Source organism: Salmo salar, chromosome 15, assembly GCF_965601325.2.
Source record: "Salmo salar chromosome 15, fSalSal1, whole genome shotgun sequence".
NCBI classification, from domain to species: Eukaryota; Metazoa; Chordata; class Actinopteri; order Salmoniformes; family Salmonidae; genus Salmo; species Salmo salar.
In genome coordinates, this window is record NC_138305.1 from 23,668,054 (window position 1) to 23,690,738 (window position 22,685).

A 22,685-nucleotide genomic window follows, 5' to 3' on the forward strand; every position below is an offset into this window, starting at 1 on the left:
AATATTGAATTGGCTACTTCTGACTCCAACGTTGAACAGTTCATCCCCAAGGGAAACAATGCGCCAGACGAAAAACGAAGGTGGGTGAAGCTCAGGACACAGCTTTTATATTTGGAGCTTTTATATGTTCCTCAGGATGAATAGGAGATCCTCTCTCCTAGGACATCACTTATATTTCAGGGGAGTTATTCCTGTTCAGCGGAGGGTGGCGGGGTGTGAGATGTTGGACAACGGCGAACCGGCCCTGATTAGGACGTTGGACGCTTTCAATGGAATGTTGGCAGATCGAATGTATTACAATATGGCTCAGGATACCTCAGCACCTCAGGATACCTCAGGATACCTCAGCACCTCAGGATACCTCAGCACCTCAGGATACCTCAGGATACCTCAGCACCTCAGGATACCTCAGGATACTTCAGCACTTCAGGACACAAAACAAGAGGCTTTTTTTGTGAACGCTTAACTTCCGTTTGCATACACTTTTTGAGGAAATTCTTGGCTGTCCAATGGAGACTTGGGCGTACCATCTGAGGAAGAGGTCTGGAGGTCAGAGAGAAACACCCCTACACCTGCACCACCTCCCACCTCAGTCTGGAACAACAAGCTGGCTGTCAGATGGGTTCCAGATGTGGGCCGGGACAGGGGAGCGTCTCTAGTCATTCTCGCAGTTCCACTGGACATGGTGACGATAGTTACACTATGTGTTGTTTCCATGTGTCAGGAAGAGACGAGCTAAAGCTGACTCCCAGAGTTGATGCCCAAATGGCCGAACCAATTCAACTGTGTTCAAATTCTAAGAACGAACAGCTCGCTCAATTTTGTTACGGATGCAGCTCAAGGGACAGAAAAAAACCTTACCCCTTAAACTGTAGTACCCAACTCTGGTTAACATAACCTTCCTTGATCGCTGCATGACTTGATACTGAAACAAAAAGCTGTGTTGTTGACGTGGATTTGCTTGACCACATATTAAATGTAGCGTTGATTAGCATTTCCTTGGATCACATTGGTGTCCCTGGTAACATCTTTCTCAAATACCCCTAAAAGGTATACATGAAGTTGTATTGACCTCTTAGTGTAGCCCAATTGTGCTTTTGTAGTCGTTTGAGACAAACATGGATCGTCCATTGCCGGTGAAGATTCATGGAGGGGTTTGTTCAGGGTTAGACTCCGCCACCCAGGAAGAGTGAGCTGACCCAGACAGAAGTGTGTTGTGAGCGTTTTACTGTCTGATGAGCCAGTCCTGATAAATTAAGATCACAGACAGAAACCAGAGATAGGATCAATAAATTCCTGTAAAAATCTCACCTGGTTATTGGCAGAAGGTTTCTATTTGAGACATTATGTTTTTGGATTAACCAATTGAGTAATCCAACCTCTACGGTGCTTTATGCCCATCTCAGGCAATATTCCTGTTCTTCACCGATCTTGCAACTTCAATACCCAACACATTAACCCACTAGGCTCATCAATTCTCCATCTCCCACACCCTGCCTCCACACAGACCCAGACAATGGCACTCACATGGCCCCTGCTGGCCTAGTACAGACACATTAACAAAGTGAAAACAGTACAGCATTAATACAGTGCTACTGACCCAGTCCAGCTTTAATACAGTGTTACTGGCCCAGTTCAGCATTAATACAGTGTTATAGACCTAGTTCAGCATTAATACAGTGTTATAGACCTAGTCCAGCATTAATACAGTGTTATAGACCTAGTCCAGCATTAATACAGTGTTATAGACCTAGTCCAGCATTAATACAGTGTTACTGGCCCAGTTCAGCATTAATACAGTGTTATAGACCTAGTTCAGCATTAATACAGTGTTATAGACCTAGTCCAGCATTAATACAGTGTTATAGACCTAGTCCAGCATTAATACAGTGTTACAGACCCAGCCCAGCATTAATACAGTGTTACTGGCCCAGTGCAGCATTAATACAGTGTTACAGACCTAGTCCAGCATTTATACAGTGTTATAGACCTAGTCCAACATTAATACTTTCAGGCACATTAGCAAAATATGACCCCAGCTTGGATGCCCACTCTAGCACGGCACTTACGGGGGCTGGTATTACTCGCACCGGACTGTGCGTGCGCATGGGCGAGATCGTGCGCACTTCCGCATATACTGGCGTTCTCACCGCCAAACGCTCCCCATAATAAGCACAGGGAGTTGGCTCAGGTCTAATGCCTGACCTAGCCAATCTTCCCGTGTGCCCCCCCCCCAAACATTTTTGGGGGGCTGCCTCTCAGGCTTCCTTGCCAGCCGTGTTCCCGCATAGCGTTCCCGGTCCTCTCCAGTCTTCCTCCATGGTCCTTCTCCAGCTAATATCTCCTCCCAAGTCCATGACTCCTTATACTCCTCTTGCTGCTCCTTCCTCCGCTGCTTGGTCCGTTGTTGGTGGGTAGTTCTGTAACGTTTGTCGTATTGAGTGGACCAAAATGCAGCAGGAATGTGTATACTCATCTTCTTCTACTAGAAGGAGAAACACAAACAAAATACTTTTACAAAATAAACAACAAAGACAGTCCTGTAAGGCTAAACGCCATACACGGAACAGGAAACAACTACCCACCAACACAGTGACAAAAACCCCTTACTTATATATAGCCTCCAATTAGAAGCAACAAAGAACAGCTGCTTCTAATTGAAGGCCAACCCCAAAAACCCTGAACATAGAAATAGACTAAATAGACACAGACATAGAAATATACTAACATAGAACATTGCCCCAAAAAAAACGAAACACACCAAACAAACACCCCCTGCCACGCGCTGACCAAACTACAATAACAAACAACCCCTTTTACTGGTCAGGACGTGACACCTAAAAATAAGGAAGCCTGTACAGAATACAAATATTCCAAAACATGCATCAAATTTTCAACAAGGCACTTGTCACGACTTCTACCGAAGGCGGCGCCCCCTCCTGCTCGGGTGGTGCTCGGCGGTCGTCGTCACCGGCGTACTAGCTGCCACTGATTCCTTTTTGTTTTCCCCCCTTTTCGTTATTAGGTGCATCTGTTCTTAGTTGGGCTAATTAGCTGGCTTTATTAGCCAGCAGGCCCGCCTGCTCTGTGTGCGGGATTATTTTTCCATTGTATGCTGTGCGTGATTACACGCGGTTTGTTGCACATTTTTCAGTGGTGCGTATGTTTGCGCAAGCTGTGTTTTGTCCCGTGTGTTTGGGGCACTTTGGTTTGTAGTGCGCTCTGTGCGCCGTTTGAGTTGGCTGTCGTTTGGTTTGGAAGCCTATTAAAGCCAATACACCGAATCGCTGTTTTCCTGCATTTGATTTCTCATCTACCAACACCCACGCCTTACAGCACTTATGTAATACTGTTTAAAAAATGTGTACTTAACGTAAGGACTTAACGGAGGGTCTAACACATTTCTCTTACTGGTCTGCCTCTTTAGTCCAGGATGCATTGCATGTTGCCATTGCCAGAGATAGTATAGAAAGGAGATAGGAAACCAATGAATGAAGGAACGTATAACGCCACACCAAGCAGACTGTCAATCAATCGCGTTCACGTTGTCACGCTGTGTTACGCAATCCCTTCTCAAAATCAGTTTATATATCGAGAAACGTGCCTATTTCCCTCGAAAGTTTCCAATGTTTCGATTCCAAAGCTATACGATACTACAGATAGCAAGTTAATTATCTCACATCTCAGAAAAGATTTGTAATGTTGTAATCCTTGATGGGGAAATTTGTGCTAATGTTGAGTGATTTGGTCCGACATGTTTTATGCTAGAAACAAGGTGTAAAATACCTGGGAAAGTCTTGACTCCGATGCATATGGGGGTGTCATTGTTTCATTGCTTTGACATTCAGAGGCTGAGCTACAACCTTCTATAGCCAAGAAGACAAAACATTGACTTTGCTTGGGAAGTAATCTAATTCTGTCACTATCAACTGATTAAGCTAATCACTTTCTGTGCAATAGAAGATGTTTAAACTCAGACAGCTTTAAGGGAAACACTTGTGAGCTTCTCTCGTTGGGTTAAGCCATGGAAGAAGAGTAGCCAGCAGGGGTGGAGGGGTAGGTATACTCTGTCTGGAGTGGAAAGGTAGGTCTACTCTGTCTGGGGTGGAAAGGTAGGCCTACTCTGTCTGGGGTGGAAAGGTAGGCCCACTATGTCTGGGGTGGAAAGGTAGGCCCTACTCTGTCTGGGGTGCAAAGGTAGGCCCTACTCTGTCTGGGGTGGAAAGGTAGGTCTACTCTGTCTGGGGTGGAAAGGTAGGTCTACTCTGTCTGGGGTGGAAAGGTAGGCCTACTCTGTCTGGGGTGAGAAGGTAGACCTAACTTTTGAATGTACATATGTTAAGATTCCTATTGATGTCTCAGATTTAATTATTTGCAAACAGGGACAGTTTCGTTGCAATCAAGACACACTGATTTGGCATTGGATAAATATGAAGATGTGAACACATAGGCCTATCGCTATGTCCATTCTTAGCTTGTCATGTCAGTAATACTGAATGTGTAGTAGTAAAAAATATTATTTTAATATTACGTAGTATTGCATGAGGTGTTTATAAAAGGCTATTTGTTCTCGGACCTGCAAATACGATGATAGATTAATTATTTTAGATTCATTCAATGCTTTTACTATGAAAGGAGATCTTTCCACCCCATGCTCTTGTCCACGGTGATCTGTGAACCCACAACCTTCTGGCCCGCAGCCCTGTGCGCTATCAAAATTCCTGTGTTACCATGTAATGCTGACAGGACGAAGAACAGTTTCTAAAACTGCATATCTAAGGTACTGGTCTGTCAAAGAGGTGAGGGTAAAGGGTAGACATGTTCTCTGCTATCCATTTTGTTTTTATTATTATTTTGGCTATAGGGGAGAGTCACTTTTTTTCTTTTTTTTTAAGCGTTCAGGGAGGGTTTAGGTCAAATATATTTTGCTGAAGGGAGGGCCATCCATTTTCATTTCAGAGCGGTCCGATTTTCTCCATGTAACCCTTATTATAAATCATGTTCACTCCCTAAGTGGTTTTATTATCTGTCCTGGGTCATAGGTAGAGAATTATGGGAGAGGGAGAGAGAGGGGAGAGCAGGGAGACAGAGAGGAGAGAGCAGGGAGAGAGCAGGGAGACAGAGAGGGGAGAGAGCAGGGAGACAGAGAGGGGAGAGAGCAGGGAGACAGAGGGGGGAGAGAGCAGGGAGACAGAGAGGGGAGAGAGCAGGGAGACAGAGAGGGGAGAGAGCAGGGAGACAGAGAGGGGAGAGAGCAGGGAGACAGAGAGGGGAGAGAGCAGGGAGACAGAGAGGGGAGAGAGCAGGGAGACAGAGAGGGGAGAGAGCAGGGAGACAGAGAGGGGAGAGAGCAGGGAGACAGAGAGGGGAGAGAGAAGGGAGACAGAGAGGGGAGAGAGAAGGGAGACAGAGAGGGGAGAGAGCAGGAAGACAGAGAGGGGAGAGAGCAGGGAGACAGAGAGGGGAGAGAGCAGGGAGACAGAGAGGGGAGAGAGCAGGGAGACAGAGGGGAGAGAGCAGGAAGACAGAGAGGGGAGAGAGCAGGGAGACAGAGAGGGGAGAGAGCAGGGAGACAGAGAGGGGAGAGAGCAGGGAGACAGAGAGGGGAGAGAGCAGGGAGACAGAGGGGAGAGAGCAGGAAGACAGAGAGGGGAGAGAGCAGGGAGACAGAGAGGGGAGAGAGCAGGGAGACAGAGAGGGGAGAGAGCAGGGAGACAGAGAGGGGAGAGAGCAGGGAGACAGAGAGGGGAGAGAGCAGGGAGACAGAGAGGGGAGAGAGCAGGGAGACAGAGAGGGGAGAGAGAAGGGAGACAGAGAGGGGAGAGAGCAGGGAGACAGAGAGGGGAGAGAGCAGGGAGACAGAGAGGGGAGAGAGCAGGGAGACAGAGAGGGGAGAGAGCAGGGAGACAGAGAGGGGAGAGAGCAGGGAGACAGAGAGGGGAGAGAGCAGGGAGACAGAGAGGGGAGAGAGCAGGGAGACAGAGAGGGGAGAGAGCAGGGAGACAGAGAGGGGAGAGAGAAGGGAGAGAGCAGGAAGACCGAGAGGGGAGAGCAGGAAGACAGAGAGGGGACTCATCTTTTCATTGTCATGTGCCACTTTTATTACTCAGACTCTACGTCATGCTTGTGCCCCCCTGGGCTTGGACATTCCCCACAATGAATCAAAGACAGAGATAGAGTAAATAAGCTTGAATCGCTTAGATATCTAACACCATGTTGGTTCATTGTTGACTCTTGAATCGTTTAGATATCTAACACCATGTTGGTTCCTTGTTGACTCTTGAATCGTTTAGATCTCTAACACCATGTTGGTTCCTTGTTGACTCTTGAATCGTTTAGATCTCTAACACCATGTTGGTTCCTTGTTGACTCTTGAATCGTTTAGATCTCTGACACCGTGTTGGTTCCCTGTTTTTTTTATTTCACCTTTATTTAACCAGGTAGGCTAGTTGAGAACAAGTTCTCATTTGCAACTGCGACCTGGCCAAGATAAAGCAAAGCAGTTCGACACAAACAAGAACACAGAGTTACACATGGAATAAACAAACATAAAATCAATAATACAGTAGAAAAAGTCTATATGCAGTGTGAGCAAATGAGGTAGGATAAGAGAGGTAAGGCAATAAATAGGCCATACTGGCGAAATAATTACAATATAGCAATTAAACACTGGAATGGTAGGATGTGCCGAAGATGAACGTGCAAGTAGAGATACTGGGATGCAAAGGAGCAAAATAAATAAATAAATACAGTATGGGGATGAGGTAGATTGGATGGGCTATTTACAGATGAGCTATGTACAGGTGCAGTGATCTGTGAGCTGCTCTGACAGCTGGTGCTTAAAGTTAGTGAGGGAGATATGAGTCTCCAGCTTCAGAGATTTTTGCAGTTCGTTCTAGTCATTGGCAGCAGAGAACTGGAAGGAGAGGCGGCCAAAGGAAGAATTGGCTTTGGGGGAGACCAGAAAGATATACCTGCTGGAGCGCGTGCTACGGGTGGTTGCTGCTATGGTGACCAGTGAGCTGAGATAAGGCGGGGCTTTACCTAGCAGAGACTTGTAGATGACCTGGAGCCAGTGGGTTTGGCGACGAGTATGAAGCAAGGGCCAGCCAACGAGAGCATACAGGTCGCAGTGGTGGGTAGTATATGGGGCTTTGGTGACAAAACGGATGGCACTGTGATAGACTGCATCCAATTTGTTGAGTAGAGTGTTGGAGTATTTTGTAAATGACATTGCCGAAGCCGAGGATCGGTAGGATGGTCAGTTTTACGAGGGTATGTTTGGCAGCATGAGTGAAGGATGCTTTGTTGCGAAATAGGAAGCCGATTCTAGATTTCATTTTGAATTGGAGATGTTTAATGTGAGTCTGGAAGGAGAGTTTACAGTCTAACCAGACACCCAGGTATTTATAGTTGTCCACATATTCTAAGTCAGAACCGTCCAGAGTAGTGATGCTGGATGGGCGGGCAGGTGCGGGCAGCGATCGGTTGAAGATTGACTTGTTGATGACCCAAAGGCCACTAGTCTGGAGGGAATGACTGTCACGAAACACTTGGATAGCAGGAGGGGTGAAGTCAGGTGCAGGAGACTGAGGTCCGTGAAACAAACGTTTAATAATTATTGAAAAAAAATGCCGCAACAAGACAGGGTGCACAATAATACAGGAGGAGAACAGCTCCAAAAATACTAAAGGACGGGACGCAGCCCGGCAACCCTAATGCTTAAAACACGCAGCGTAAATAGGAAAATGCAATATAAACCCCTACGTGCCCAAAAGGAATGACACATAAACAATCCCGCACAAATCCACAAACGAAACAGACAAACTAAATACCCCACTATTTGACTAACACAAAACAGGTGTGGACCTAAACAGACATAACTAACAGACACTGAAACATAGATCGGTGGCAGCTAGTAGGCCGGCGACGACGACCGCCGAGCACCGCCCGACCGGGGAGTGGCGCCCCCTTCTGTGGACGTTGTGACAATGACAGAGGGCGGTATGACCATGGACATCAATTTGTAACTGTAACACAACATGAAAAGCTTCATCCTGCTGTACATGATGTTGGTAAATAAATATTACAAACCTGACAAATTCATATGTTGTCAAAGACAACTAACAGATTTTATTAAGCTCTTGTGTCTTCACCTCCAATAAAAAATGATCTAACACGCAAAATATAACCTAACCAGACCGTTACTGAAAACGGCAGTAACTAAAACTCTGAGTTGTAGTCAGTCACACCAAAAACCAGTATTGGTTACCTTTGGTGCATAGTGCTGATTGATTAACTTGGGCAGTGAACTGAAAACCCCTCTATGTCAGTGTTGAAATTCACATTGCAGTTTTTTTTGTCCTAGGCTCTGTTATCTGTCAGGGCTAGACACAGTGGACTGGCCCGTCTTTAGGGGTGAGAACAAAACAGAACAGCATCTGGACTTTAGATCTATATATTGGCTCAATGGAATAACACATCACAGAGTGTGATGAGTGGATGTCCCGGACGTACAGGGAGGGAGGGAGGGAGGGAGGGAGGAAGGGAGCAGTGGGGGGGGGGGGGGGGAGGGAGGGGGGAGGGAGGGAGGGAGGGAGGGAGGGGGGAGGGAGGGAGGGAGGGAGGGGGGAGGGAGGGAGCAGGGAGGGAGGGAGCAGGGAGGGAGAGAGGGAGGCCGTGGCTCCGGAGACGATTACAGTAGGCCAAAAGGGAAGCAGTACACACACAGGGACCACACAGGGAATACACAGGGAGAAATTACACACAGGGAGTAGGAAACACACAGGGAGTAGGAAACACACAGGGAGTAGGAAACTCACAGGGAGTAGGAAACACAGGAAACACACAGGAAACACACAGGGAACACACAGGGAACACACAGGGAATAGGAAACACACAGGGAACACACAGGGAACACGAAGGGAATAGGAAACACACAGGGAACACATAGGGAATAGGAAACACACAGGGAACACACAGGAAACACGAAGGGAATAGGAAACACACAGGGAACACATAGGGAATAGGAAACACACAGGGAACACACAGGGAATAGGAAACACACAGGAAACACACAGGGAACACACAGGGAATAGGAAACACACAGGGAACACACAGGGAATAGGAAACACACAGGAAACACACAGGGAACACACAGGGAATAGGAAACACACGGAACACACAGGGAACACGAAGGGAATAGAAAACACACAGGGAACACACAGGGAATAGGAAACACACAGGGAACACACAGGGAATATGAAACACACAGGGAACACACAGGGACCACACAGGGAATAGGGAACACACAGGGAATAGGAAACACACAGGGAACACACAGGGAACACACAGGGAATAGGAAACACACAGGGAACACACAGGGAACACACAATGAATAGGAAACACACAGGGAACACACAGGGAACACACAGGGAACACACAGGGACCACACAGGGAATAGGGAACACACAGGGAATAGGAAACACACAGGGAACACACAGGGAACACACAGGGAATAGGGAACACACAGGGAACACACAGGGAACACACAGGGACCACACAGGGAATAGGGAACACACAGGGAATAGGGAACACACAGGGAACACACAGGGAATAGGAAACACACAGGGAACACACAGGGAACACACAGGGAACCTACAGGGAACACACAGGGAACACACAGGGAACACATAGGGAATAGGAAACACACAGGGAACACACAGGGAACACACAGGGAACACACAGGGAATAGGAAACACACAGGGAACACACAGGGAACACACAGGGAACACACAGGGAATAGGAAACACACAGGAAACACACAGGGAACACACAGGGAACACACAGGGAACACACAGGGAACACACAGGGAATAGGAAACACACAGGGAACACACAGGGAACACACAGGGAACACACAGGGGAGTTTTCATTTCACTCTTATCAAACACTAAAAGCTATGACGTCACTGTCCACAGAGGAAATCTTGGTGTCCATCCCAAATGATATCCTATACTAGTATAGTGCATTACCTTCAACCAGGGCTCATAGTTCTATTACCTTACTGCTGGGTAACAACCAGGGCTTGCTGTGGTTGCTATAGGTTACAATGATACTATGGTTGCTATAGGTTACATTGATACTATTGATTGTTATACTGTAGGTACAGTGATACTATGGTTGTTATAGGTTACAGTGATACTATGGTTGCTATACAGTACATTACAGTGATACTATGGTTGCTATAGGTTACATTGATACTATGGTTGCTATAGGTTACAGTGATACTATGGTTGCTATAGGTTACAGTGATACTATGGTTGCTATAGGATACAGTGATACTACGGTTGCTATAGGTTACAGTGATACTACGGTTGCTATAGGTTACAGTGATACTATTGATTGTTATACTGTAGTTACAGTGATACTATGGTTGCTATAGGTTACAGTGATACTATGGTTGCTATAGGTTACAATGATACTATGGTTGCTATAGGTTACAGTGATACTATGGTTGCTATAGGTTACAGTGATACTATGGTTGCTATAGGTTACAGTGATACTACGGTTGCTATAGGTTACAGTGATACTATGGTTGCTATACAGTACATTACAGTGATACTATGGTTGCTATAGGTTACATTGATACTATGGTTGCTATAGGTTACAGTGATACTATGGTTGCTATAGGTTACAGTGATACTATGGTTGCTATAGGATACAGTGATACTAAGGTTGCTATAGGTTACAGTGATACTATGGTTGCTATAGGTTACAGTGATACTATTGATTGTTATACTGTAGGTACAGTGATACTATGGTTGCTATAGGTTACATTGATACTACGGTTGCTATAGGTTACAGTGATACTACGGTTGCTATAGGTTACATTGATACTACGGTTGCTATAGGTTACAGTGATACTACGGTTGCTATAGGTTACAGTGATACTGCGGTTGCTATAGGTTACAGTGATACTGCGGTTGCTATAGGTTACAGTGATACTACGGTTGCTATAGGTTACAGTGATACTACGGTTGCTATAGGTTACAGTGATACTATGGTTGCTATAGGTTACAGTGATACTGTGGTTGCTATAGGTTACAGTGATACTGTGGTTGCTATAGGTTACAGTGATACTACGGTTGCTATAGGTTACAGTGATACTACGGTTGCTATAGGTTACAGTGATACTATAGTTGCTATAGGTTACAGTGATACTACGGTTGCTATAGGTTACAGTGATACTATGGTTGCTATAGGTTACAGTGATACTATGGTTGCTATAGGTTACAGTGATACTATGGTTGCTATAGGTTACATTGATACTACGGTTGCTATAGGTTACATTGATACTACGGTTGCTATAGGTTACAGTGATACTACGGTTGCTATAGGTTACAGTGATACTATTGATTGTTATACTGTAGGTACAGTGATACTATGGTTGCTATAGGTTACAGTGATACTATGGTTGCTATAGGTTACAGTGATATTACGGTTGCTATAGGTTACAGTGATACTACGGTTGCTATAGGTTACAGTGATACTATGGTTGCTATAGGTTACATTAATACTATTGATTGTTATACTGTCGGTACAGTGATACTATGGTTGCTATAGGTTACAGTGATACTATGGTTGCTATACAGTACATTACAGTGATACTATGGTTGCTATAGGTTACATTGATACTATGGTTGCTATAGGTTACAGTGATACTATGGTTGCTATAGGTTACAGTGATACTATGGTTGCTATAGGATACAGTGATACTATGGTTGCTATAGGTTACAGTGATACTATGGCTGCTATAGGTTACAGTGATACTATTGATTGTTATACTGTAGGTACATTGATACTATGGTTGCTATAGGTTACATTGATACTACGGTTGCTATAGGTTACAGTGATACTATGGTTGCTATAGGTTACAGTGATACTACGGTTGCTATATGTTACAGTGATACTACGGTTGCTATATGTTACAGTGATACTACGGTTGCTATAGGTTACAGTGATACTACGGTTGCTATAGGTTACAGTGATACTATGGTTGCTATAGGTTACAGTGATACTATGGTTGCTATAGGTTACAGTGATACTATGGTTGCTATAGGTTACAGTGATACTATGGTTGCTATAGGTTACAGTGATACTATGGTTGCTATAGGATACAGTGATACTATGGTTGCTATAGGTTACAGTGATACTATGGCTGCTATAGGTTACAGTGATACTATTGATTGTTATACTGTAGGTACATTGATACTATGGTTGCTATAGGTTACATTGATACTACGGTTGCTATAGGTTACAGTGATACTACGGTTGCTATAGGTTACAGTGATACTACGGTTGCTATATGTTACAGTGATACTACGGTTGCTATAGGTTACAGTGATACTACGGTTGCTATAGGTTACAGTGATACTGCGGTTGCTATAGGTTACAGTGATACTACGGTTGCTATAGGTTACAGTGATACTATGGTTGCTATAGGTTACATTGATACTACGGTTGCTATAGGTTACAGTGATACTACGGTTGCTATAGGTTACAGTGATACTACGGTTGCTATATGTTACAGTGATACTACGGTTGCTATAGGTTACAGTGATACTACGGTTGCTATAGGTTACAGTGATACTGCGGTTGCTATAGGTTACAGTGATACTACGGTTGCTATAGGTTACAGTGATACTATGGTTGCTATAGGTTACAGTGATACTACGGTTGCTATAGGTTACAGTGATACTATGGTTGCTATAGGTTACAGTGATACTATGGTTGCTATAGAGTAGGTTACAGTGATACTATGGTTGCTATAGAGTAGGTCAGAGTTCCAGTATGACTTTGAGATGACAGAATAAGAGGGGTTTAATTTCCAGTGTCAGCTGAAAGAGGGGAGTTAGGTATGGAGGGGGGGGGGCATCGTTAGGTCTGAGGGGCACGTAAACAGACACTTACACGCACACACAATACACACACAGTACATTCACACTCCTATGGCCCGGGGGCACCAGCTGGGTCTCTGTGGGGAATCCTGGTTCATACACAGAGCTGACAGTGTAACTCACAGCCCGGGTAACACGAGACATGACCGAGGAAGGATTGAGGAGGGAGGGAGGGAGGGAGGGAGGGAGTTGAGACTGCATGCAGAAACAGCCTTCGTGTACAACTCGAAGCCACAAACAATGCATGCAGAGCCCGAGGACAGCAACAACATCTCTACGTCAAGGCAATCAGACTGTTAAACAGCCACCACTAACACAGAGAGGCTGCTGCCAACATACAGACTTGAAATCATTGGCCACTTTAATAAATGGATCACTAGTCACTTTAATAATGTTTACATATCTTGCATTAGTCATCTCATACGTATATACTGTATTTTATACCATCTATTGCATCTTACCTATGCAGCTCGGCCATCGCTCATCCATATATGTATATTTATATATTCTTATTCCATCCCTTTACTTAGATGTGTGTATTAGGTAGTTGTTGTGGAAGTTGTTAGATTACATGTTAGATATTGCTGCACTGTCGGGAACTAGGAACACAAGCATTTCGCTACACTCGCATTAACATCTGCTAACCCTGTGTATGTGACCAATAGCATTTGATTTGATTTAATTAGATCCAACGAAATGATGAGAAAACAAAAAAGAGAACTATTTGACACAGTGGAAAAGATTTACCCCCAAAAAAACACTGAGCAAACTGAAACGCTATCTATCCCTAAACGTGGTTCCCCTGTGGCTCTGTTGGTAGAGTGTGATGCTTGTAACGACAGTCTTGTGGGTTCGATTCCCACAGGGGGACCAGTATGAAACTGTATACACTCACTACTCTAAGTTGCTCTGTTGAGAGTTTCTGCTAAATGACTAAAATGTGCAGAAAATGCACAATATCTGACCACTGTAACTTAACAATTCTTGACCAAGTACAGTCTCAGTGAGCATAGCCTTGCTATTGAGAGAGGTTTCCCTAGGAAGACCCAGCTTCTCAAGAGAAGAAAGGCTCTGTGCACATTGCCCACAAAATGAGGTGAAAGCTGAGCTGCATTTCCTAACCTCCTCCCAAATGTATGACCATAGAGACAGACCCACAAAGATTTTGAAAATCAAATATTGATGAACTCCCATATCTGTTTGGCGAAATACCACAATGTGCAATCACAGCAGCAAGATGTGTGACCTGTTACCATTAAAACTGGGCAACCAGGGAGCACAAACAACATTGTAAATACAACTAATCTTTATCCGTTTACGTTTATTTGCACGTTGTTAAAAAACACTGTACGTGGCTGACAATAAAACATTTGAAATGTCTTTATCCTTTTGAAACCGTTATGAGTGCACTGTTTGCTGTAATTATGAGTGCACTGTTTGCTGTAATTATGAGTGCAATGTTTACTGTAATTATGAGTGCAATGTTTACTGTAATTATGAGTGAAATGTTGTTTATTTCACTTGCTTTGACAATGTAAACATATGTTTCCCATGCCAGTCAAGCCCGTTGAATTGAAAGACAGTCAAGACAGTCAAGACAGACAAGACAGACAAGACAGACCAGACAGACCAGACAGACCAGACAGAAAGAAAGAAAGTTGTGTATCCAGAAACAAAAGGAAGAAATAGAGAAGGTTATAAGGAAGGATTTGAAAAAGGAGAGGATGTGAAAAGAAAAACTGCTTTGGTTCTCTTATTGTTATGAGCATTTTTTATATTTTAACTTGGCAAGTCCGTTAAGAACAAATTCTTATACCTGGGCCAGTTGTGCATCACCCTATGAGAGCTCCCAATCACAGCCAGATGTGATGCGTCCCTGGATTCGAACCAGGTATTGCAGTGACGCGTTCGTACACTGAGATGCTGTGTCTTAGACCACTGTACCACTTGGGACCTTCAGTGATACATCTACATCTGCATTGCTTGCTGTTTGGGGTTTTAGGCTGGGTTTCTGCATAAGCGCAATATGACATCTGCTGATGTAAAAAGGGCTTTATAAATACATGTGATTGATTGATTGATCGATTGATGCTAAGATACTGGAGCTATCAATTGCGCCGGCAACGACCTCCAGCTTGACCCCAATGACCTTTTGACCTCCCTCTAGATGAGACAGAGGCCCCACTGGGGGAAAAATAGTTTCCCTCACTCCAAATCTCACTGCGGGAGAGAGAGAATTACTCTCAATAAATAAATGTCCTAATTATTACTGTGTAAAATGTTGCATGTTGAATTGCATGACTGCCTCTGAAACCATCTCCTCACATACAGACATACCAGCAGCAACGCCAACAGAGCGGGACATCCTGTTTTTCCAGGTCACGGTCCTCCAAGAATAGCACAGAGGCATGTTGTTAACCTTACCCACAGCATAATGGACTGACTGACTGACTGTAGGGCAGCAAGGAAACTATAGAGACATGTTGTTAACCTCACCCACAGCATAATGGACTGACTGACTGACTGTAGGGCAGCAAGGAAACTATAGAGACATGTTGTTAACCTCACCCACAGCATAATGGACTGGCTGACTGACTGTAGGGCAGCAAGGAAACCATAGAGACATGTTGTTAACCTCACCCACAGCATAATGGACTGGCTGACTGACTGTAGGGCAGCAAGGACACTATAGAGGCATGTTGTTAACCTCACCCACAGCATAATGGACTGACTGACTGACTTTAGGGCAGCAAGGAAACTATAGAGACATGTTGTTAACCTCACCCACAGCATAATGGACTGACTGACTGTAGGGCAGCAAGGAAACTATAGAGACATGTTGTTAACCTTACCCACAGCATAATGGACTGACTGACTGTAGGGCAGCAAGGAAACCATAGAGACATGTTGTTAACCTCACCCACAGCATAATGGACTGACTGACTGACTGTAGGGCAGCAAGGAAACTATAGAGACATGTTGTTAACCTCACCCACAGCATAATGGACTGACTGACTGTAGGGCAGCAAGGAAACTACAGAGACATGTTGTTAACCTCACCCACAGCATAATGGACTGACTGACTGTAGGGCAGCAAGGAAACTATAGAGACATGTTGTTAACCTCACCCACAGCATAGTGGACTGACTGACTGACTGTAGGGCAGCAATGAAACTATAGAGACATGTTGTTAACCTTACCCACAGCATAATGGACTGGCTGACTGACTGTAGGGCAGCAAGGAAACTATAGAGACATGTTGTTAACCTCACCCACAGCATAGTGGACTGACTGACTGACTGTAGGGCAGCAATGAAACTATAGAGACATGTTGTTAACCTTACCCACAGCATAATGGACTGGCTGACTGACTGTAGGGCAGCAAGGAAACTATAGAGACATGTTGTTAACCTTACCCACAGCATAATGGACTGACTGACTGACTGTAGGGCAGCAAGGAAACTATAGAGACATGTTGTTAACCTCACCCACAGCATAATGGACTGACTGACTGACTGTAGGGCAGCAAGGAAACCATAGAGACATGTTGTTAACCTTACCCACAGCATAATGGACTGACTGACTGACTGTAGGGCAGCAATGAAACCATAGAGACATGTTGTTAACCTCACCCACAGCATAATGGACTGACTGACTGACTGTAGGGCAGCAAGGAAACCATAGAGACATGTTGTTAACCTCATCCACAGCATAATGGACTGACTGACTGACTGTAGGGCAGCAAGGAAACTATAGAGACATGTTGTTAACCTCACCCACAGCATAATGGACTGACTGACTGACTGTAGGGCAGCAAGGAAACTATAGAGACATGTTGTTAACCTCACCCACAGCATAATGGACTGACTGACCGTAGGGCAGCAAGGAAACTATAGAGACATGTTGTTAACCTTACCCACAGCATAATGGACTGGCTGACTGACTGTAGGGCAGCAAGGAAACTATAGAGACATGTTGTTAACCTCACCCACAGCATAATGGACTGACTGACTGACTGTAGGGCAGCAAGGAAACTATAGAGACATGTTGTTAACCTCACCCACAGCATAATGGACTGACTGACTGACTGTAGGGCAGCAAGGAAACTATAGAGACATGTTGTTAACCTCACCCACAGCATAATGGACTGACTGACTGTAGGGCAGCAAGGAAACTATAGAGACTTGTTGTTAACCTTACCCACAGCATAATGGACTGACTGACTGACTGTAGGGCAGCAAGGAAACTATAGAGACATGTTGTTAACCTCACCCACAGCATAATGGACTGACTGACTGACTGTAGGGCAGCAAGGAAACTACAGAGACATGTTGTTAACCTCACCCACAGCATAATGGACTGACTGACTGACTGTAGGGCAGCAAGGAAACTTCCCTGACTGTTGTGTTCCTCTGGTTTCCCCTCCTGTGGTGTGTGTGTGTGTGTGTGTGTGTGTGTGTGTGTGTGTGTGTGTGTGTGTGTGTGTGTGTGTGTGTGTGTGTGTGTGTGTGTGTGTGTGTGTGTGTGTGTGTGTGTGTGTGTGTGAGAGAGAATCTCTAGCTAGTGTTACAGCAGCCATACTCTACAGTCCCTCACTGGTCAAGAGGTATGTGTATGACAGAGAGTACACACACAATATCTAATCTTACAGTCTGTCAACAGTGGAGAGGTATGTGTTCAAGTATTATCATGCATAGAGTGTATATGAGATACACAGTGCATTCAGAAAGTATTCAGACCCCTTGACTTTAAAATGGATGAAGTAAATGTTTCCCCTCAGCTCCTGAGTGGCGCTGTAGTCTAAGGCACTGCATCGCAGTCCAAGAGGTATCACTACAGTCCCTGGTTTGAATCCAGGCTGTATCACATCCGGCTGTGATTGGGAGTCCCATAGGGCGGCGCGCAATTGGCCAGGGTTTGTCCGGTGTAGACCGTCATTGTAAATAAGAATTAGATTTTTAACTGACTTGCCTATTTAAATAAAACATTTATCTACACACAATACCCCATAATGACAAAGTGAAAACAGGTTTTTAGAAATGTTTGCAAATGTATTAAAACAAAAAAAACTGAAAAACTTATTTACATAAGTATTCAGACCCTTGGCTTATGTGAATCGAAATTGAGCTCAGGTGAATCCTGTTTCCATTGATCATCCTTGAGATGTTTCTACAACTTGATTGGAGTCCACCTGTGGTAAATTCAATTGGTTGGACATGATTTGGAAAGGCACACACCTGTCTATATAAGGTCCCACAGTTGACAGTACATGTCAGAGCAAAAACCAAGCCATGAGGTCGAAGGAATTGTCCGTAGAGCTCCGAGACAGGATTGTGTCGAGGCACAGATCTGGGGAAGGGCACCAAAACATTTCTGCATTATTGAAGGTCCTCAAGAACACAGTGGCCTCCATCATTCTTAAATGGAAGAAGTTTGGAACCACCAAGACTCTTCCTAAAGCTGGCTGCCTGGCCAAACTGAGCAATCGGGGGAGAAGGGCCTTGGTCAGGGAGGTGAACAAGAACCTGATGGTCACTCTGACAGAGCTCCAGGGTTCCTCTGTGGAGATGGGGGAACCTTCCAGAAGGACAACCATCTCTGCAGTACAACACCAATCAGGCCTTTATGGTAGCGTGGCCAGACGGAAGCCACTCCTCAGTGAAAATGTCTAAAAAAACTGTTTTTGCTTTGTCATTATGGGGTATTGTGATGTCATTATTGGGTATTGTGATGTCATTATGGGGTATTGTGATGTCATTATGGGGTATTGTGATGTCATTATGGGGTATTGTGATGTCATTATGGGGTATTGTTTGTAGATTGACGAGGAAAAAAACGATTTAATCAATTTTAGAATAAGGCTGTAACAAATGAACTGTACATACCACAAACACTTGGTGATGGTATGCATAGCTTCATCAGCATCCGCCGGGTCTGGACTCCAACTGCTATGCTGATGCTGAGGTATGTGTGAAGAGACGTGGAGGGGTGGTGGTTGACCTTGTGGGACCCAGAAGGGGTTTTATTTTGCTGTTTTTCTTGATTCAGGACTTTTCAACCTTTCTGTCTGAAAGTGGTGTTGGGTTAGACCTCCCCTCTCTTTCCGTCTGTCTGTGGTGTCAGGTTAGACCTCCCCTCTCTTTCCGTCTGTCTGTGGTCAGGTTAGACCTCCCCTCTCTTTCTGTCTGTCTGTGGTGTCAAGTTAGACCTCCCCTCTCTCTCTTTCTGTCTGTCTGTGGTGTCAGGTTAGACCTCCCCTCTCTTTCTGTCTGTCTGCGGTGTCAGGTTAGACCTCCCCTCTCTTTCTGTCTGTCTGCAGTATCAGGTCAGGCCCCCCCCTGTTTCCGTCTGTCTGTGGTGTCAGGTTAGACCTCCCCTCTCTTTCTGTCTGTGGTGTCAGGTTAGACCTCCCCTCTCTTTCTGTCTGTCTGCGGTATCAGGTCAGGCCTCCCCTCTCTTTCCGTCTGTCTGTGGTGTCAGGTTAGACCTCCCCTCTCTTTCTGTCTGTGGTGTCAGGTTAGACCTCCTCTCTCTTTCTGTCTGTCTGTGGTGTCAAGTTAGATCTCCCTTCTCTCTCTTTCTGTCTGTCTGTGGTGTCAGGTTAGACCTCCCCTGTCTTTCCGTCTGTCTGTGGTGTCAAGTTAGACCTCCCCTCTTTTTCCGTCTGTCTGTGGTGTCAAGTCAGACCTCCGTCTCTTTCTGTCTGTCTGTGGTGTCAGGTTAGACCTCCCCTCTCTTTCTGTCTGTCTGTGGTGTCAAGTTAGACCTCCCCTCTCTCTCTTTCTGTCTGTCTGTGGTGTCAGGTTAGACCTCCCCTCTCTTTCTGTCTGTCTGTGGTGTCAAGTTAGACCTCCCCTCTCTCTCTTTCCGTCTGTCTGTGGTGTCAGGTTAGACCTCCCCTCTCTTTCTGTCTGTCTGTGGTGTCAAGTTAGACCTCCCCTCTCTCTCTGTCTCTCTGTCTGTGGTGTCAGGTTAGACCTCCCCTCTCTTTCCGTCTGTCTGTGGTGTAAGGTTAGACCTCCCCTCTCTTTCTGTCTGTGGTGTCAGGTTAGACCTCCCCTGTCTTTCCGTCTGTCTGTAGTGTCAGGTTAGACCTCCGCTCTTTTTCTGTCTGTCTGTGGTGTCAAGTTAGACCTCCCCTCTCTTTCCGTCTGTCTGTGGTGTCAAGTTAGACCTCCCCTCTCTCTCTTTCTGTCTGTCTGTGGTGTCAGGTTAGACCTCCCCTCTCTTTCCATCTGTCTGTGGGGTCAGGTTAGACCTCCCCTCTCTATCTGTCTGTGGTGTCAGGTCAGACCTCCCCTCTCTTTCCGTCTGTCTGTGGTGTCAGGTTAGACCTCCCCTCTCTATCTGTCTGTGGTGTCAGGTCAGACCTCCCCTCTCATTCCGTCTGTCTGTGGTGTCAGGTTAGACCTCCCCTCTCTTTCCATCTGTCTGTGGGGTCAGGTTAGACCTCCCCTCTCTATCTGTCTGTGGTGTCAGGTCAGACCTCCCCTCTCTTTCTGTCTGTCTGTGGTGTCAGGTTAGACCTCCCCTCTCTATCTGTCTGTGGTGTCAGGTTAGACCTCCCCTCTCTTTCCGTCTGTCTGTGGTGTCAAGTTAGACCTCCCTTCTCTAGCTGTCCACTCTATCTGTCTGTTGTGTCAAGTTAGACCTCCCCTCTCTATCTGTCTGTGGTGTCAGGTTAGACCTCCCCTCTCTTTCCGTCTGTCTGTGGTGTCAGGTTAGACCTCCCCTCTCTGGACAGACAGACAGACACTGGACAGACAGACAGACAGACACTGAACAGACAGACAGACACTGAACAGACAGACACTGAACAGACAGACAGACACTGGACAGACAGACACTGGACAGACAGACAGACAGACAGACAGACAGACAGACAGACAGACAGACAGACAGACAGACAGACAGACAGACAGACAGACAGACAGACAGACAGACAGACACTGAACAGACAGACACTGGACAGACAGACAGACAGACACTGAACAGACAGACACTGGACAGACAGACAGACACTGGACAGACAGACACTGAACAGACAGACAGACACTGGACAGACAGACACTGGACAGACAGACAGACACTGAACAGACAGACAGACACTGAACAGGCAGACACTGGCAGACAGGCAGACACTGGACAGACAGACACTGAACAGACAGACACTGGACAGACAGACAGACAGACACTGAACAGACAGACAGACACTGAACAGACAGACACTGGACAGACAGACACTGGACAGACAGACAGACACTGAACAGGCAGACACTGGACAGACAGACAGACACTGGACAGACAGACACTGAACAGACAGACAGACACTGGACAGACAGACACTGAACAGACAGACACTAGACAGACAGACAGACACTGAACAGACAGACAGACACTGAATAGACAGACACTGGACAGACAGACACTGGACAGACAGACAGACACTGAACAGGCAGACACTGGACAGACAGACAGACACTGGACAGACAGACACTGAACAGACAGACACTGGACAGACAGACAGACACTGGACAGACAGACACTGAACAGACAGACAGATACTGAACAGGCAGACACTGGACAGACAGACAGACACTGGACAGACAGACACTGAACAGACAGATACTGGACAGACAGACAGACACTGGACAGACAGACAGACACTGGACAGACAGACAGACACTGGACAGACAGACACTGGACAGAGAGACAGTGGACAGACAGACACTGAATAGTTAACCTTTATTTATATGGATGACGCTGGGCCACACTGTACCATGTCTACCCAAAATAGTTCACTTTTATTTAACTAGGCCAGTCTGTCTACAATGACGGCCTACACCGGCCAAAACCCAGACGACGCTGGGCCACTCTGTACCATGTCTACCCACAATACATTCAATCAACACAATCAAATGTATTTATAAAGCCAGATATCACCAAGTGCTTATACAGAAACCCAGCCTAACCCCCCCCCCCAAAACAAAACAGCACGCAATGCAGATGTAGAAGCACGACACCGAGTCAACCTACCTACAATACCCCATGTCTACTACCCACAGTACACCATGTCTGGACAGCTGACGATGTGAAGGTGTGAAACAGAACTACGTGTCTTTAACATAGAAGGGAAGCGACAATTGTGCAGAGATCCTCATTATAGCGGAGAGACAGCGTGAGAACGAGTGGTGTTGTGGTTAAACGTCATGAGGTGCGATCGGGCCTGCTGCTCGAGCTATCACGCTGAGCTGGGTATGAAATAGATCTGATCTTAAAGGGAAATTCCAAAGGGGAGGTTGGGGGGGTGTGGGGGATAAATAGATGTCTTTAGCCAGCATCAACATCATGGGACTGAGATGAAAGAATAGCTTTGTGAGAGACTCAGTCTATCATGGTTATGTGAGAGATTCAGTCTATCATGGTTATGTGAGAGATTCAGAGTATCATGGTTATGTGAGAGATTCAGAGTATCATGGTTATGTGAGAGATTCAGAGTAGCATGGTTATGTGAGAGAGTCAGAGTATCATGGTTATGCAACATTGGTGCAGTATGTACCGTATGTTACATACATGCCTAAAACACAGGAGGCTGCTGAGAGGAGGACAGCTCGTGATAGTAGCCGGGAACGGAAGAAAATGGAACGACATCCAACACCCGGGGAAACCATGGAAACCATGTGTTTGATTCCATTCCACTGATTCCGCTCCAGCTGTTACCACGAGC

General features: G+C 45.6%; 1 protein-coding gene across 1 annotated transcript; it reads right to left on the reverse strand.

Moving 5' to 3' along the window:
* Positions 1-1,271: 1,271 nt before the first annotated feature.
* Positions 1,272-22,008, reverse strand: LOC106571027 (uncharacterized). The gene is made up of 3 exons (XM_082961989.1): positions 22,004-22,008; positions 18,844-21,701; positions 1,272-2,485 (listed from the first exon to the last, which is right to left on the reverse strand). Exons 1-2 carry the CDS (start codon positions 22,006-22,008, stop codon positions 20,675-20,677), a joined length of 1,032 nt encoding a protein of 343 aa, XP_082818115.1. The 3' UTR covers positions 1,272-2,485; positions 18,844-20,674.
* Between the last annotated feature and the right edge of the window lie 677 nt (positions 22,009-22,685).